At 41.4% G+C, this 13,075-nt stretch overlaps 2 protein-coding genes across 3 annotated transcripts in view; both read right to left on the minus strand.

Annotated features, from left to right (window-relative positions):
• The window catches only part of KAT14 (lysine acetyltransferase 14), a 25,564-nt gene extending 16,242 nt beyond the window's left edge, over nt 1–9,322 (minus strand). For both annotated transcript variants that reach the window (XM_006163650.3, XM_006163651.3), the window contains exons 1-3: nt 9,044–9,322; nt 6,565–6,683; nt 5,250–5,371 (exon numbers count right to left, since the gene is read on the minus strand). In XM_006163650.3, coding sequence (XP_006163712.1) covers nt 5,250–5,371; nt 6,565–6,683; nt 9,044–9,302 — 500 coding nt within the window. In that variant the 5' untranslated portion in view covers nt 9,303–9,322. The remainder of the gene's footprint in view (nt 1–5,249; nt 5,372–6,564; nt 6,684–9,043) is intronic.
• Nucleotides 9,323–9,619: 297 nt separating this feature from the next.
• Nucleotides 9,620–9,794, minus strand: PET117 (PET117 cytochrome c oxidase chaperone; the record flags this gene model as incomplete). Its single annotated transcript, XM_027766347.1, is given in 1 exon segment — nt 9,620–9,794. A coding segment is annotated over 1 exon segment (150 nt), but the record flags the coding sequence as incomplete, so codon positions are not given.
• Nucleotides 9,795–13,075: the final 3,281 nt, after the last annotated feature.

Below are 13,075 nucleotides of genomic sequence, written 5' to 3' on the forward strand. Positions count from 1 at the left end.
TTGGGGGAAAGCAGCAGTAGTGGCTGCTCTCTCTGTGTCTGCACCTCTGGGATCTGCAGGAGCAGTGATGAGAGCAAGAATCCCAGGTATCGGCGCGGCAGGATCCTTCTTGCCCACCCTGTACCCTATGAACTGTGGGCAAGCTACTCTGGGAATTCGCATACAGCTCCTGCTTCAGACTGGAGGTGGGGGACAGGCAGCTGCTGTACTAAGAGCAGAAACTGACTACAGCGAGCCACGACTATGTAAGTCTTCCGCCGGAAGTTGCAAGTCTCATTAGACTCCAGAGTTCTACAATGCATCAAACAGATCCTGACAGTCACCCGGATGGGGAAACTGATTTCTCATGCTTCCTACTCTGCTGTCCTTGTAATAAAATTTTTCCAAGTGTAAATCCCATGAATGTATCCTGTATTTCGTCAAATTTAAGGTTTGTTTACTTTAAAACATATCTTTTTTTTGGAGAGGTTTTTGCTATAGGGCAAGTGAGCTCACCAGAAAGACAGAGAGAGACAGAGAGACAGAAAGCGAGAAATCACCCCCCAGGGGTATGGCCACACCGCAATCCTGTCTCCATTCTCCTCTCAGGATCTTGGGCATACACACACACGCACCCAGGGTGAGTTTAAGCCACTGGGTCCGGGACTCGAACTGTGGTTAGCTACATGGGAGTCCAGTGACATAGCCATTATGCCAACTGCTGGTCCCGATATACCATTTTATATATAAATAAAAATGAGAGATAGCTGCCAATGAAATGTATAAAGGTTTATTTTGGCCTAACCTTAGAAACACTAATGATATGCCGTTGATTTTAAGATGTTAACAACTCAGAGATGTTAATAACTGTAAAATTGTACACTTTAAAATCATTGAACTATGGTAACAGAAGATTGTATTTAAGCTGTTCTTCACTAATCAAGACTATACCTTCTGGAAGAATTCCAGGCCAGGACTGTAAAAACATTAAATTATCACACACACAGTGGCAATTAATCTTAGTAAAAACTTTCGTACACTTTTTTTTTTGGTAGAGGTTTTTGCCTTAGGGCACATGTGCTCACTGTGGGGAGGAAAGAGAGAGAGAGAGACATAGACAATGAGGAGGAAAGTTGAGAAATCACCCCCCAGGGGAGATGGCCATGCTACAATCCCTTCTCCTTTATTCTCCTCCTAGGATCTTGGGCACACATGCACATGTGTCTGGCATGAGTTTTTAAGCCACGGGGTCCAGGATTCAAACCATGGTTAGCCATGTCGGAGTCCAGCGACATGCCATCTGCTGGCCCCAAGCTTTCACATACTTTTACATTTGTTTTACAATGGTACATAAAATTTCTTAGGGGGCCAACCAGATAGCATGTTGGTTAAGTGGCTGACTATGCAGTTCAAGTCCTAGACCTGGCAGCTTAAAAAATATGCTGGACACATATACATACATATACCCAAAATCTTGACAGAACGAAGAAGGGACTGTGGTGTGGCCATCCCCCCTGGAAGGCAATTTCTTACCATCTCCCTCCTACAAGCATATGCACCCTACAACAAACTAAAAAATTCTCAGGCTAGCCCACAATAAACTTTTACACATTTAAACTTTAGCAACACATTTCAGGCATTTAAAAAAAAAAACTTGTAAACATCTGAAAGAAAATGTATTCGGGACCAGCAGGTGGCATAGTGGCTAAGGTGCTGGACACTCCCACATGGCTGACCACGGTTTGAGTCCTGGGCCTGGTGGCTTGCTTTCTCGGTTTCCCTCTCTCTTTCTATCTCTCTCTGTGTCTTTCGCTGCTCAAATTAAGAATAAATCAGTGAATAAATAAAATTAAATAAAAAAGTAATTATAAAAAAAAAAGAAAATGTATTCAAATGAAAATTTTTTTTATTTCATAGTATGCTATTCTTTCAGATCTTGTGATGAACAGGAAATCGTTATCAGTTTTAAGAATTTAAAATATGTTCTATGGCTACCAGAATTAAAATCTTCTGTAACAGGGCCAGCAGGTGGCTCAGTGGTTAAGATACTAGATACCACATGGCTGATCATGGTTTAAGTCCCAGACCTGGAAGTCTGAAACTCACACCGGGCAAGTGTGCATGTGTGCCCAAAATCCCAAGAGGAGAATAGAGAAGAGATTGTGTTGTGGTCATCTCCCCTATGGGATGATTCTCATTTCCTCTCTCTCTGTCTCTCTGGCAAGTATATGTCCCCTACAGCAAAAATCTTTCTAAAAAAGAAAACAAAACAAACAAACAAACTTCAACAGCTATGAAAAAGTTTAACTTAAGTATTAATGCACTGCAAGGACTGCTTCTCTGGGGTGCAGTGATCCTGTTAATGATGACGTTTTCATTTTTCTCCTTTTGTAAAATTTATGTTAGAGGGTGCATGTATGCATGGGGTGGGTGACACAGGCACTTTTAACAGGATCTCGTCAGGCCACAGTCCCCCTCCCCCAGCCCTCAAGCTTATCAGGATCTTAGAGCACCTATGTCTCTGGTATTCAGGTCAATTGGGCTGGGTATCCAAACTCAGTCAGTCACACGGCTTCCAGCACAGTAGTTAAGTACGCTACTCACACTGCCACTAGGCTGGGCCTCAGGGCACTTTTCTGATCACTGAGTTCAACACAGAGTGTTGTGTTGGTACTTGGAGTACCAAGTGAAGGATGGCACTGTGCCAGAAATCCAGGTGGCAACAAACCAGGGTGATTTCTAATTGTCTTTTAGTCCTGGTTAGACTAAAAGAGAAAGTTAACTGCTTTAAATTCTCACTAGCTCACTTAAAAAGAAAGCTCCCAGTTGCCTTTACATGCTATGGGATCCAGTTAACAACTGAATAGCATCGTTTTATTTTTAGTGCACTTACATCTTACTTTTGGCAAAGGATATGGGTTTTCCACTAACCATGGTGAAGTTTCTTTTTAAAACAAATGCATCATTTTTAAGTGACTTGATCTAAATAGAAAGATTAAGTGAATAACAAGTCAGGTGATATACCAATATAGCCAAAACCTACCAGATTCATGATTAAACTACAAAAAAACTGGAAAGCAATGAATGCCTTTCATTGCGGTTGTTAAAAAGAAAAAAAGTCTTAGTTGATTCCTCTCAGAATATGCTCTAAAAATGAACCAATGAAACGACTCAACAATTTCTGTTAAAATATGGCAATATCCTTAAAAAAAACACAAAAACTAAATCTAATTTCTTCTAGAAGATAATCCACTACAAAGAAAAGCGTGTAGAGATCATGAAAACATTCCAAGATCTAATTTTACCAGCTTTTCCCTTCTTGTCCCTTATAAATGGAGTATATTAAGTTCCATAAATAGTGCTAAATCATTAAACAAACAGATTTCCTTTCCATCACAGAATCAGTATCAGCTCTTTTCTTAGTACCACTAAATAACTCAAGAATTAAAATAACTCCTTTTGAGTCTCATCCATTTTTTTCCTCTCAGCAAGCCTTCAGAAGGTTGTCCCTCCTGTCTTATTTTTCCAAGTTTATTTCTTACATGAGAGTGAGATATAGAGACAGAGATGGAGACAACAGTTCCCCACCCCCACCACCACCCCAACAGGATCTTCACATCATAATCTACTCTACTCCCAGCCTTAGCCAGCCCTGGACCACGGGCATACAGCTGCTGATGTACTCAGGAAGGTCTCCGGATGCAAACCCAGAAACCTCCCTGGTCGGTCAGCCTTTCTTACATGAGAGTGAGATATAGAGACAGAGATGGAGACAACAGTTCCCCACCCCCACCCCAACAGGATCTTCACATCATAATCTACTCTACTCCCAGCCTTAGCCAGCCCTGGACCACGGGCATACAGCTGCTGATGTACTCAGGAAGGTCTCCGGATGCAAACCCAGAAACCTCCCTGGTCGGTCAGCCTCACAAAGAGCATCATGCAGCACTGCCCGGCCCCGCCACTCCTCTTTTCAAATGTCTTTCTTGTTCTCCCAGGACTTCAGGCAGCAACTAAAAAGCAGAATCTCAAACAAAATTTACCGATATGGTAATCCTAAACTCACTAGTTCCTGATAACAAGCTAAACAAAAATCTCAACTGCTTTTAAGCATACTGCCAGATTTTAACAGTTTCTGAGAGGACTCAACTAAGGCTTTTTTTCCTTTAACACTGCAGTAAAAGGCATCCATTACTCTTCAGCTTCTCTGTAATTTAACCATGAAACTAGTAAGTTTGGCTATACTGTATAGATCTTGCTAGATTTTAAAATCTTGTTAGATGGACCTTTAATTAAAACCTCTGGTCTCAATATCTGTGCATCAGTATCCCTTGATCTAGTGAACCAAAGCAGCCCACAGAGGAGCATTCAATAGCATCATCAAAGTCCAATTATGAAAAGAATAATGAAGAAACCATACAAATGGTAATGTGCTTAGACTTTGTTAAACATTATGAACGATACCACAAAGTATAAAAAAGTGTCGGCCTTCCAGAGCTAGTAAAAGCAAACACTAATAACTCTAGACTCTATTCATTAAGAGTGATCTAGGGACCAGCAGTTAGCGTAATGGCTATGTTGCTGGACTCCCATGTAGTCAACCATGGTTTGAGTCACGGACCCGGTGGCTTAAAACTCACACGGGGTATGTGTGCGTGTGTGTCCAAGATCCCAAGAGGAGAATGGAGGAGAAGGGATTGTGGCGTGGCCATCCTCCCTAGGGGGTGATTTCTTGCTTTCTGTCTCTCTGTCTGCCTGGCAAGCACACCCGCCCTATAGCAAAAACCTCTCAAAAAAAAAAAAAAAAAGAGCAATTTAAATGGATAGTCAATAAGTGCCATTATTGTTCCTCTTCTAATCTCCTATAAAGTATTGATTTCAAAAGGATGTAATAATCTGATCTCAAATAAAATAGTTCCTCATCCAACTCTTGAATAGTCCCAAACTGTTTCAATTAAACTTTCTCTATTTTTAACATGCTAAGAATTTCTTCAAAAACGTCATGCTCAATAGAAACCAACACTTTTCTGGAAAGAGGATGAAAGGAGGAAGGAAACCCACACTTTGATAACATATACTTCCACTCTGCTTCTTCATAAGATTTTTTAATTCAAAAAAGTAGAAAGACTTCCTAGAATTCAAAAATTCCTTGGAATTGCCACAGTAAATACTCTAACTCTCTAATGGGGCTACATGACGCTATCTCAAATCTTATATACTTAGTTCTTCACATCTCCCTTCAAGTGTAAGATTTTTAAAAATCACGTTACCTATTTCCTAGTAAAAAAGTCCAATGCTTCTCAATAAAAGAGCAGATATCTTCTTTCCACCTGAAATAGCCTTGACGCCCACTTCCTTCCAGAGATAAGTTGTACATCGCCAACATGACCACCTGAAACAGACAAAACAGGGGCTCGGAGAACAGCACAATTCGAGGTGTTAATCTCAAGGGGGAAAAGTCTGTTCCGTTTTACATTCTGAGTGGGAATGGTACATGGAACAGAAGAACAAGAGAAGGATACCTTGGGATATTCTAAATGTAGATCTTTACCTCCTCTTTGGCTTTACTGATCCACTTAGTTACGTGCAGCTCTTACTTATGTATTACATATACAGGGCTGATGTGTGACGAACTGATCATACTTTGCTGTGAGTGAAAAAAGGCTTCCTAAACTCACCACTGACAGATGTCATGAATGTCCATATAAAGCACTGGTAATGAGGACAAGAGTCTAAGGTTGCCAGAACAACTATAATTTGTAAGAACTACCAGTAAAAAATGTCATAATCCAATTTTTTATTTTCATTATCCAGTTGTATTTCCTTCAAAGCAAAAAGTGCTATGGGTCACTTCATTATCTAGAACAAATGTTGAGCCTGGGGTCAGAGGCTTTGGCTATCTCATTCACCTCATTAACCTCCACACCTAGAATACCGTCTGGTTCATTACAACCACTCAGTATCTGATGAATGAACGAACATAAAAAGCAAGTGAAGAATGTAAATTCATTTGTTTTGAAACGTAAAGACTTTATATACACTGGTGCTTCATTACATACCTATTGATATAAAAAATTAAAAATAATAACAAGAGATTGGTTCAAAGCTATCGTTCAGGCAAGAGTTGACTTAGAGTTAGGGTATTGATACTGGACATAAGTATTAAACAAAAACCATTCAAACATCTCTAAGTTCAGATGTAGAAAGCTGGTTTTTTCAATCAATCACATTACTTCTTCCAAATCTATTTCCAATGTAGCCATCTCTCCATTGGCAAAAAATGGTTTTATTGTTCTAAAAATGGCTGACAGAAAAATGTAAGCCCCATTTTCAATTCAAATCGGAGCTTGGCATTACATATAAGTAACATCGTGTAAGATTTTCAAGATTGTCAAATCCAGTTTATGAGGTTAGAAACAAGTGTTCTTTTTATCAAGAATGCCTCTCCATATAGTCAGTATCTAACTTTCACTGTGCAAAACTGTTGCTTGGCCCCTCCAAACAACTCAAAAGCTCATTCTAGATATTCATTCCAACCAATTCCTTAGGGGAATCCACCTTATAAAGTCTAGTTGTTTTACTCACCTGCTGCCACGTCAGCTTCAGCCTCTCATACTGCTCCTTGCCATCTGCTGAGCAATCGGAACAAGTAAACCTAAAAAAATTATCACCCTTAAGGTAACTGAGCTGTTCCCTCAGCTGACCTAGGAGAAAAACAGAAAGCAACATCACAGGTTTATCTAGGGTTACCAAAGGTTTACCCCATGTAGCAACCAGACTTTCCACATTTCCCATGTGGTATTTTTTGGTTCCTTTTTTTTTTCCTGGTCAACCCACAGTGACAGGGGAGGGATGAAGATAGGAAAGGGAGTAGAGAAGAAAGATTTTTATTCCTCTGGTATGGAGTACATACTCACTAAGAACTGTGTGTGATTCCTTAACTCTTAGGAGAAAGATACTGGAAAATCAGGAGTAGATTATTGCTCTAACGGTTTTCCAACACATTCCTTCAGAAAACGTGAGCTCTCACCCTATGCCAGACACCAGGCTAGGAACCAGGAAGGAGACATCTAAGACAGACGCGGTGCCTGCTCTCACCTCCTTACAAACCTAAGAGCTGCAGAGTATGAAAGAGGTAATCACAGCAGCTCAGTGGTTCTCCATGCAATGAAACTACCCAGGGAGTTGTTTGGTTTTTCTAAATATGGCTGGGCCTACTCCAGACACGTAAACCAGTCTTGTAGTGGGGCTTAAAGCATTTTCTAAATGCCTCAGGTTATGCTGCTGCTCTGAGACGTGAAAATCAGGGCAGTGGAATAGGATGTACTTCACATGTCAGGAGGAGGAAGCCCAGGGAATATTAGGAAGGCAGAGGAGCTAGAAAGAGGGGCTTGTGAGGGGTGGGCAGAGGAAAGAAACTGGCCAGGCAAGGAGAGTGCCTGTGTGTTTGGGGGAGGGGATGAGGAGGCATCCCAGAGAGGAAACAAAACATGCAAAGTCCTGGGGATAAGAATTATTTGTGGAGAATTAAAAGTTCTCCCTAACTGCCAAGTTGTTTCTGTGTGGGGACAGAAAGGTTAAGGAAGTTAGCAAGGGCCTGACCACAAAGGACAGTTTAAAGTTTATCCTGTGTGGACAAAGGAAAAGCCACTGGGCAGAAAAAGACCACTCAGAAGCAAAAGACAGTTAATAAGCAGTAAATTCTACATTCATTTCTGGTGAAAATGTGACTATTAGCTTATTAATATTTAACTACTGAGATCAGCAGGTAGCATGGTGGTTAAGGCGCTGGACACTGCCACATGGCTAATTGTGGTTCAAGTCCCAGACCTGGTGGCTTGCTTTCTCACTTTCTCTCTATCTGTGTGTGTGTGTGTGTCTTTCTAGTCAAATTAAAATAAACAAATGAATAAATAAAATTAAATAAAGTAATTCTTTAAAAAAATTTAACTGGGACCAGCAGATGGCATAATGGCTATGTCGCTGGACTCCCATGTAGTCGACTGCGGTTTAAGTCCTGGACCCAGCAGCTTAAATTAAAAAAAAAAAAAAAATTAACTACTAATCTGAATAGTTGAATCCATCTTAGCAAAAACAGTCTATATACCAGAAAATGGATCTACTTTACAACAACAATCAAGGGTACTTCAAAAACCTCGTGGAAATACAGAACTAAAGTATGAATTTCCTTTGGTTAAAAAAAATTGAAATCCATGCATAGTTTTACTTGTAATACAAAATTTCCATGAATTTTTTGAAGTTTCTCTTAGATATGAATTCTGTTACACAGAACACTCCTGTTGTACATTATCATTACTCATTTCTTGCCTACTAGAAAAATCATTTCAGTATAAATCATATGATGGCTGGCAAGATGTGCTCCTCAAGAGCAAGGAGGCTGGAGGCTGCAGCAGATAAAGAGGCCAGCAAGTGGAAAAGACTGGGTCTGAGAAAAGGGCACAGAACACCTTCAATCTCCTCATTCTAACCTTGCTTCAGTATTCAGCAGCAGTTTTCCATGTGACTTAAATATTAACAGAGTGGGTCGGCAGATGGTGTGGTAGTTAAGAGCAATGGACTCCCACATGGCCGATGTGGTTCGAGTCCCGGGCCTGGCAGCTTGCTTTCTCATTTTCCCTTTCTCTCCCTCTCTCTTCCTCTGTCCCTCTCTGGTCAAATGAAAATAAATAAATAAATCTTTTAAAAAACATAGTAACAGGGTAATTTCTATGAATTTCAACTTTAATTCTACCCTGGGACTAGAATTTGGTCCTGATCCATGCATGATCTTGTTAGAAAAATGAGGCTAATTCTTAAGATTTCCAGTTTCTAATTTTTATTGGGCTACTATCAAGAATGCTAACAATGTGAAAAAGGTGGACAATAACCTTTGTTAGTATAAACGTGTCTATGTTCCATACAAACTTAGAGCTGATCCACTAATAATACATATAATGATTATCCTTTTATTTAGGTCTACTTTATGATCATGTTTCTTTCAAGAATGGAAACACAAACCACCAAACAGTAATTGACACATGAAAGGAATTGAGAAGCTCCTTACTGGCCGGTATCCACTTCTGGCACTTGTCACAGAAGTAGGACAGCTGCTCCTCCATCCACGACACATCTCCTTCATCGCTGTTGAGGGAATCTCCACTCTGGTCGTGAGATAAGTCCACTGAAGCCTGATCCTCCGACTCAACGATCAGGAGAGTCTCTCCCTCCACTTCACCCTCTTCCAGTCCCTCCGAGGTAGATGTTCTCGTGGCTTCATCATCGTGCCGATTTATCAGACTGCTCAGGTGAATGCTACTATCCATCCCTTCCTCCTCACAGGTTCAGAAGTGCTTGTCAGCAGCAATCCTCAGCCCGGGACACTGAGGTTAAAAGGGGCTCCTACCAGGTCCATGCAGACAGAAACTCTTCAAAAGAGCATCAACCTCAGCCTTTACTCAGACACAAAAGACTTTAAAGACAGTAATTTAGAATATATACTCCACGGTCCTCCATTTGATAGTTTAAAAGGACAGTGACCAAAAAATAAAAAAAATTAAGATCTCACTAAGCTATTCTCTATCAACACACACACGCGCGCACACACACACGCATACACACACTCAGCACTGTCTGTCCCACTGATACTTCACATTCGTTGTTTCAGGTCATGTTTTCTGAGATCCTTTTGCCAATAACATCTTCTCTCTCTCTGATTCAAGTTGCTCAGTCAAAGTAATCTGTTCTCCCAAAAGACGAATATTTTCCTTTTTCCGATTCTGCCTCTCAATGTCTCTGAGCACTCCGTCACGAAGCCTCTAAAAACGTAAAAGACAGTTTTCAGTAACAACCTCAACAGGTAGTTCCCATCCTTGTACGATCCAAATCCAAATAACAGTGTCACTAAAATACACTTAAAACTTCCAGATTCCAAATAGCCAGTCAGAGCTTTTCTCCTTTTTCTTTTTTTCAAATAAGAGAGAGCAGAGGTACCTTCACAGTGGCACCCTCCTGACCATGGGTGGGCTGCAATTATTATTTTAACTTTCTGTACAAATGTAAAATGTCATGAAGAAATCAAATCAAGGCCAGATGGTGAAACAGAAGTGATACAACACTCTGCAACACTGAACCCACATGGGAAGGTGCTGGGTTCACATCCTGAGGCCTCCATGTATACATGGGCGAGTGCACACGATCTGAGTTGACTGAGGCAAGGACTAGAGTGTGGTGTGAAGATCCTGTTTGGGGTGCCTGTTTCTTTCTCTCTCATGGAAGAAATAAGTAAATTTGGGGCCGGCAGGTAGCGTGGCGGTTAAAGGCGCTGGACTCTAACATGACCAACCATGGTTCAAGTCCCAGACCTGGAGATTTACTTTCTTACGTTCCCCCCTCAACCCCAGTCAAATTGGAAAGTAATAATAAACTTAAAATAAAATAATTTAGGGACCAGCAGTTAGTGTAATGGCTATGTCGCTGGACTCCCACGTAGTCGACTGCGGTTCGCGTCCTGGACCCAGTGGCTTAAAACTCACGCCGGGTGCGTGTGTGCATGCGTGCCCAACATCCTGAGAGGAGAATGGAGGTGAAGGGATTACAGCGTGGCCATCCCCCCGGGGGGTGATTTCTCGCTTTCTGTCTGTCTCTCTCTGTCTTTCTGGCGAGCGCATGTGCCCTATAGCGAAAACCTCTCTCAAAAAAAAATTTTTTTTAATTAAAAAAAGTATACTTAAAAAGCTCATCAAACAAGTTTAGTGGTGTGCTATGTTATTACCAAAATTACTTCTTACTATAGTTCAAGAAATTCCTGGGCTGCAGGTGGCATGGTAGTTAAGATATTGGACTCTTATATGGCGAAACCACAGTTCGAATCCCGGACCTGGCAGTTTGCTTTGTCACTTTCTCTCTCTCCTTTCTCTGATCAAATTAAAAAATAAGAAGTAAAATCAAATAAATCATTCTTTAAAAAAACAGAAAAGAAAAGAAAAGAAAGAAATCCCTGGACATCTAATACAGAAAAACGTAATGGAAAATAATAAGAAAAAACTGGCACTACACTGAACTTCAAATTGAACTGACATATAATACTTTAAACACTTTACAAGTTCACTACAATTATGCTGTGAACTACTTTCCTGCTAACAAATATCTTAGTTAAACAATAAATATCAAAAAAGAAAAAAAACTATTAAAATCTCAATAAATAGTTAAGGATAGGGAACCAGCAGTTAGCGTAATGGCTATGTCGCTGGATTCCCACGTAGTCGACCGCGGTTCGTGTCCCGGACCCGGTGGCTTAAAACTCACGCCAGGCGCGTGTGCGTGCGTGCCCAAGATCCCGAGAGGAGAATGGAGGAGAAGGGATTGCGGCGTGACCATCCCCCCTGGGGGGTGATTTCTCGCTTTCTGTCTCTATGTCTCTCTCTCTGTCTGTCTGGCGAGCGCACGCGCCCTACAGTGAAAATCTCTCAAAAAAAAAAAAAATAGTTAAGGATACAAGAAGATAAAGAACATGTTTTTTCCTAATATACAGAGTGAAAAAGTAAAAATTACACCAAATTACTAATTACATCTATTTTAAAAAAACTTACCTAGGACCTATTTGCTGGCCCTCCTCCAGCCCTAGAGCTTTATTAACTATTATGAGGGAGTTGGGAAATGTAAGAGTCCTAAGACCAATAACTTAATAGAAGCCCAGCTTGGTGAAATCCACACTAAGACAAATGAAGGTGCTTATTCCATACCCCCAGCCCAGGACTTCCTGTCCTGTGCTTCAAACACCATGACACCTACACACCTGTACAATCATTCCTCCACACCTGCTCCCACGTCCTGCCCTCCCTTTCTCAGAGACTTCAACATACGCTCCTGAGCTCGTGCTCCATCTCATCATCTTCTATCTTCCTTCAAGGATCAGTGTCGGCATCAGCAGATGGCGAAATGGTTACATCACTGGACTCCATGCAGTCAACCATGGTTTAAGTCCCAGTTCAGGTGGCTTAAAACTCCCACCAGGCGTGTAGATGCATGCCCAAGATCCCAAGAGAATGGAGGAAAAGGGACTGCGCCGTGGTCATCTCCTTGTGGAGAGTGATTTCTTGCTTTCTGTCTCTCTGTCTCCCTGGCGAATGCATGTGGTCTGTAGCAAAAATCTCTAACTCTGGCTCCTTACATAGTACTGCCTGGTATTTGTTAGATTACTATGAAGGTTAAAGATGTGTAGAAAATACTTAACACAGTGTCTGGATGTGGTAGACGGGAAAGTATCATTATTAAATTTTGTACTTCCTTGAACCTTCAAACACATTCACTGTGCCAGTTGTTTACCCCGTTCTTTCTCACTGCTAGAAAGTAAGCCAGCGATCTAGCCAGTTTGGAAAAAGGAAGATGTCCCACTGATAACTGGGCCTCCAGCGTACAAAACTCGCGTGAACAGCCCTTCTTCAAGAGACAGACAGCTCCATGGCTCCTGCGATCTAGCCAGTTTGGAAAAAGGAAGATGTCCCACTGATAACTGGGCCTCCAGCGTACAAAACTCGCGTGAACAGCCCTTCTTCAAGAGACAGACAGCTCCATGGCTCCTGCGATCTAGCCAGTTTGGAAAAAGGAAGATGTCCCACTGATAACTGGGCCTCCAGCGTACAAAACTCGCGTGAACAGCCCTTCTTCAAGAGACAGACAGCTCCATGGCTCCTGCGATCTAGCCAGTTTGGAAAAAGGAAGATGTCCCACTGATAACTGGGCCTCCAGCGTACAAAACTCGCGTGAACAGCCCTTCTTCAAGAGACAGACAGCTCCATGGCTCCTGCGATCTAGCCATTTCGCGCAACGCGCAAGCGCGCTGCGCGGTTTTCCAATTTTTGAGTTGTATTAAAATTTTTTGAATATTAATTGTTTTTTAAAGTTTTTCTCTTCTTTTTCTCTGTGTCTTGTCTGGTGTTTTTGCTGTTGTTTCCCTCTCTCTGTTTTCTTTTCTGCACACTCCTCGACCCTCTGATTGAAATTCCAAGTCTGGGAAGAAACTGATCATCCACCAGATAACTAGAAATCGCTGCAGGAGCACAAGAAATATGGGGAAGCAGCACAATACCTCTACCAC

This window comes from Tupaia chinensis, unplaced genomic scaffold (genome assembly GCF_000334495.1).
Source record: "Tupaia chinensis unplaced genomic scaffold, TupChi_1.0 Scaffold142716_1, whole genome shotgun sequence".
Taxonomy (NCBI): domain Eukaryota; kingdom Metazoa; phylum Chordata; class Mammalia; order Scandentia; family Tupaiidae; genus Tupaia; species Tupaia belangeri.